This window comes from Berghia stephanieae, chromosome 8 (genome assembly GCF_034508935.2).
Source record: "Berghia stephanieae isolate SIO BIC M18660-M18661 chromosome 8, UCSD_Bste_1.3, whole genome shotgun sequence".
NCBI lineage: Eukaryota > Metazoa > Mollusca > Gastropoda > Nudibranchia > Aeolidiidae > Berghia > Berghia stephanieae.
Window position 1 is genome coordinate 19,767,762 of NC_088367.1, and position 6,000 is coordinate 19,773,761.

The 6,000-nt window shown below is 33.7% G+C and overlaps 1 protein-coding gene across 1 annotated transcript in view; it reads right to left on the bottom strand.

The window, feature by feature from the left end:
- LOC144978319 (MAM and LDL-receptor class A domain-containing protein 1-like) overlaps positions 1 to 6,000 on the bottom strand; it is a 213,693-nt gene that overhangs the window by 94,920 nt on the left and 112,773 nt on the right. Inside the window, exons 37-39 of the mRNA XM_078924193.1 lie at positions 4,561 to 4,695; positions 2,043 to 2,338; positions 812 to 1,037 (exon numbers count right to left, since the gene is read on the bottom strand). Coding sequence (XP_078780319.1) covers positions 812 to 1,037; positions 2,043 to 2,338; positions 4,561 to 4,695 — 657 coding nt within the window. The remainder of the gene's footprint in view (positions 1 to 811; positions 1,038 to 2,042; positions 2,339 to 4,560; positions 4,696 to 6,000) is intronic.

The window sequence follows — 6,000 nt, forward strand, 5'->3', positions numbered from 1 at the left end:
GAGAAATAATTCAATAATTATAATACACCATAGCATGACGATCATGACGATTACAGTGTGGTGGTGTAGTAATAATAGGGACGATATGGTGATGGTGGTGATGATGATGATGATGATGATGATGATGATGATGATGATGATGATGTGACGGTTGCACTATTGATGGTTGGGTTTTTAATTCACTTTCCTTAGCCCTCTGTGGTCTGTTATAGACTCAGACGAGAGAGGGCCAGGGTACTGCCAAGTTGGCGTTGCTCATGCATGGATAAAAGGTATCTTTGGAAGAGGTAGAATGCTGGAGACAGAATAGGTAGAGAAAGTATTGGGCAGGAAAAGTGACTAGTCATTAAGATTTAGGCAAAATGTCATGAGTCTGTTGACCTTAAACTTTAGTTTTTTGATTAAACACTGTTTTTTATGAAGAATCGCCAAAAATGTCTTCAAGAGAAATGTTTTGAAAATGGGCATTTAGGGATATATCCAAAGAAAAATAATTTTATTTCATGCCAATAAAGGGAATTTGGGCAAAAGCAACATAAAGGCAGCAGGCATTTAGACGATCACCACTGTATAAGAGTTTATACACAAGTTTGGTCATCAAAAATTAGCTCAATGCTAGTGACAAAATCATACCTTGCTTTAATAACTAATGGCCATAATTTTTTTATAAAGCTAAATACATTAATTTTTGTCTTAGTATATACCCAAAAGTTTTTATTATCCACATATTGATCAAATTTAAAGATCAGTGCAGAAAATTGGTTTGGAATAATAATCATTGAAAAACAATATATTTAAGAAATCCAGTTACCATTTCGAGTTCCTGTGGTATGGTCCCTTTCATATCTTACAAGTGAAGATGACATCAACCCAGTTCTAGCGCGATGCCATTTAATATCACCAGCATTTGTATAGCCACATGTATTATCTCCTTCAAAGTCACAAGAGAGATTGGTAGGGCATGGCTTTGAAGAGAATGAGATGCCATCAATGGCGACATAACCACTTGGATTGGCAACCTCTGCTTCTAAAATGAGCTGAAAGGTATAAAATAGATGCCACAATCTCAAAGACATAACAATGATAAATCAGAACAGATCAGACACACCAAACTTTGTTACTGCTGACTGAACTCGCTTTGTTTTTCTTTCACGCATATAAGGTTATGATTCCAGTTATTTTATACTACAAATGATCTACTTTAAAGATGTGGAAGTGCATAGGTCCATTATTTGTTTTAGTCATTATTAAGTTAGTTTATAGCCAACTCATTTTTTCATTATTTTTTCTTCTTGTATTACTGTTGTGCCATCTAATTATTATATCTTTAATTATGTGATTAATAAGGCCACGCGGAAATTGGATATTAACTGCAATATACTGTGCTGTTAAAACCAAATTGTTTTGTTCCTTTATTCACGAGTAATCTACCTTGTAATAGAGAGATTCAATTTTGCTAGAATGATATCATTATAACTGTTGCAAGTTTGAGAGAAATAATATAGCCTTTATAGTTCTTTTTGTCATTGCTATCTACAAAAATCTATTCTTTTCAAATTAGAGTTTACAATGTAAATTCGTCAATGTTTTAATCTTTGTTACTGATGTGTATTGAAAAAAACCCCATTAATCCAGTACTCTATTCTCCTATACCTAGACTGGCATATTTTAATGACATAATTCAAAAGTGTGAAAACTTTTGGTTCAACACATTTTTGGTGTTTTTCAGTATCTGTCTCATTGGTAAATTCATAAATGAGATCACTAATTGGGAAAGAGTTTTCTTGCTGAACGATTTCAGAATGAATGTTGCCATTGCCAACCAAATTTAACAAACCTAATTATAATAGTGAAATGCTCTAAGACCCCGTGCAACAAACTATCAATATAATCCAGTCAAAAAATCTATAATTGGGATATCCCCACTAGTAAACACTCAAGTACATATACTAGATCAACCAAGAACAGCACAATCACCCAACTGCAACCATCTCCACCATACATCAAAAAATATTTACTCTCAAGACATTTATCTATCTTACCCGGTAGTGAGTTTTGGAAAGGATATCAAAATGAATTTCCTTCCACCACTGTTCTCTCTTGATCACCATGGTGTAAAGAGTCTCCATTGGGCCATTGGTTCCGTCACCTTTTACCGGTACTAGTTTGATACTGAATGTACCTTTGATCAATTCTCTATCTTTTTCCATTTCAGTATTGTAGCCAGAATCAACAAATAAAGAGACACATTCGCCTTGAGTAGGAGTGTACAACTTGGACTTGAACAAGGACTTGCTACCTTTTTTGAGGCCCTTAAATTCAGAAGCCAGATACCTACCTTAGAAACAAAAAAAGACAATAAAATGAATGAAATTATGATGATGTTGGTGATGGTAATAGAATAATAGTATGAGTAGTAGTAGTAGTAGTAGTAGTAGTAGTAGTAGTAGTAGTAGTAGTAGTAGTAGTAGTAGTAGTAGTAGTAGTAGTAGTAGTAGTAGTAGTAGTAGTACGGCTATGTGGTCTAGTGGTATGACACTCGCTTTCGGATCGGAAGGTCCTGGGTTCGAGCCTTGCACTCGGCGCATAGTTGAGTCCTTGGAAAAGGCTCTTTACTCACACTTTCTCACCATACTCAGGTGTAAAATGAGTACCTGGCCGTTAACAGCGTTGTCTTTGTCCGAAAAATTGTAATATCGCCTAAAGCACTTTGAGCACATTTAGTGGATATTGCTCTATATAAAAGCTCTTTATTTTTTTATTTTTTTTTAGTACTAGCAGTAGTAGTATTAGTAATAGTAGTAGTAGCAGTAGTAGTAGTAGTAGTAGTAGTAGTAGTAGTAGTAGTAGCAGTAGTAGTAAGTAGAAGTAGTTGTTGTTTGCCTGATCTTAAGGGTTTAACAGAGCTTGTGACACATTTAAGTCATATCAGCGCCAAAAAAGGGAAAAAATGGAATAGCTAAAAACTCTACATTTACAAATAAAGAAACTAAAGAAAAAATGAGACAAACCGGAATTGGTTCAAATAGGAAACAGGTGCAGATTCCAAGAGCACACCATCAGTATTTTAAGTTTGAGATCACTAAAAGTTTAATCCAGACAAAGCATAGAATCCCACAAAGAGGAAAACATTCGGATGTTTACAGGAAATATTCAAAACAAAAAGAATAACTATCAGTACAGAACGCAGAGATGGTTATTTACAAGGTAAAAAAATATCACCTTTCAAAACTAACACTATACATTTGACTGTCTCCCTCCCAGCTAAGAACCAGTAATCTCATTCCAGGCCAAAGACAAACAAAGCAACTCAGAAAACAAATTTTGGAGGATAGAAGACATAGCAAGTGGCCTCCTGCCTAAAACTGAAGGTCAAAAGACCCTATCCAGTAGTAGTTGTTATTGTACAACGACGATGTCGACTACTACATTCAACTCCATTTAATCGTAAATCAGTTAATTGCACACTCTGGTTTTATGCTACACATTTCCGAAAAACGGATTTTTAAAAATGTAATCGCTTCGCTTAATCGCACACCTTCTCTGCTTTATCACTAAACAAAAAAACAAAAAACAAAAAAGAAAGAGAAAAAGAAACGAACAAAAATAAAAACCCTAAAAAAAAAGTCCTACGTGACTGGTACATGAAAACTGATGCTTTAATACTACTTTTAGCTTTTCTACTTAATCGCACACTCTGCTTAATTGACACTCCAACCCGAACTGCCGATGGTGTGCGATTAAGTGGAGTTGACTGTAATACCACTACTACTACTACTACTACTACTACTACTACTACTACTACTACTACTACTACTATATCTACCACTTCTACCACCACCACTTCTACTACTACTTCTCTTACTACTATGATGATGATTATATTAACTCACACTTTAAGCAATGATTTTAATGTTATCATCATTACTATCAGTATTATTATCATCATTATTACCACTATTTTAATTACCTTTTTTCGCTTATTACAAGAGCTGTAACCTAACAATAATTGTCTATTTGGACAATAAAGATTATTATTATTATTATTATTATTATTATTATTATTATTATTATTATTATTATTATTATTATTATTATCATTATGTTTATGAATTTAGATTCATTAATAATTAATTCAAAGATTTATATTTGAATTCCTTGAAATCCTTGACCTGGAAAGATATCAAAATGTCGTATCACATAAATTTTGATAAGGCTGACCAAAATGTTATAGTATTGCTAACAAAAGAGTGCTAAAATGTTGACTGTTTTAGACGGAGAATTGGAAACTCAAAGGTTGAATAACTGGCCAAAAATATGATGAAAACAGCTATTAAAAATCTTTTAGTTAAATCTTCTCAAATTGATTTTCAATTTCCACATGAAATTTGAAGCTCATGTGCTTTGAACTTACTACCGCGACAAAAGGTTTGAACTTACTACCGCGACAAAAGGTTTGAACTTACTACCGCGACAAAAGGTGTAAATGAGAAAAAAAGCTTTTCCTTTCAAAAGAAGATGTTTTAAAATTGCTGAAACCTAAATTGCATATCATCTTACCTTCCCAGGTGCCATCATAACCGTTGGCTGGTAGGGGGAAAATATATTCCTGAGCAAAGTCTATAAACTCCCAGTTGAAGTCAGAGTTGTTCATGGGCTGGAAGCCGCATGTGTTTGTGTCAAAGTTACATTGCCCTGGTCATGGGATCAAAGTAATCGTTCATCAAACATGAGAGGTGTTGGTGGTGGTGTTGGTGGTGGTGGTGGTGGTGGTGGAAGTAAAGATGATGATGATGATATTGATGATGATGATTATGATATATGATGATGATGATGATGAATGTAACAATCTAGTCACAGCCTTTATATATAGATGGCCTACAAGTGAAAGGTGTAAAGAACCTCAGCCATACCCAACACAGGCTGACTAAATTTTTAATATAACAGGGTGTGGACACTTAGCCAGGGGGTTGGCTTCCAACTCTGCTAGAAGATGATTATTGAGTAATCACAGAGTTAAATTTAATTTTTGATCCTTTCATGGCAAAGTGTTGAATGTGGTGTTACATTATAAATTTTGCTGGTTTTTTTTTGTTGTTTTTTTTTAAAGCTTTATTACACATATCTTTTGTTTCTTTTAAATTTTGTTTATTTTTCCATTCACCTAAATGCAAAGCTTGTAATAAGTAACAAGGCTTCCTAAATTATTTCTTAAAAAAGATAACATTATTTTTTAAAAATAATTATAAATAAATATGACCAGAAAGTGTATGAGCTTGTAGTCAAGTGGTATGATACTCGCTTTTGGACCTGTGTGTCCCAAGTTTAAGTCCTGCAATGGACGGCACAAAGATGAGTCATTGGGGAAAGCTCTTAATTCTCTCATTGTACTCAAGTGTAAAATAGGTCGCTGGCCGGTATCAGCATAGTCTCTTGTCAAAAATAAAAATCATAACAGCACCTTAAGAGTGTCATGTCTCATCCTACATGTATAGAATAATTGCTTATTTTTTTATGCCACATATCTCAATAACAATTTCTCTGAAGAGCCAATCAATAAGTCCACATTTGTAGCATTGCATTTGACACACACCTTTTTTAAAAATAAAAGATTGTGACCTAGCTCAGTTACAGAAAGATCAGACAAATGTAATCATAATCCTTAAGTAAATACCTGCCTGACAAATATCAAATTTCCTTTTGGCATTATATTGGGACGACAACAATGCATTGTTATCACGATGCAGTGATGTTCAGAATAATCTCTTGGCATAAAACAATATCACTCACACTTTAAGCAATGATTTTAATTTTTAAAAATCATTTTACTTTGATTTAGACAGTAAAGAAAACTATAAAAGGATATATAAATAAATCATATACATTATAATTTCTTGTAAGCACCAAAGGCACATAAACACACACACACACAAACACATATATAAATACATAAACGCATATATGTGCACACACACACACACACACACACACACACACATA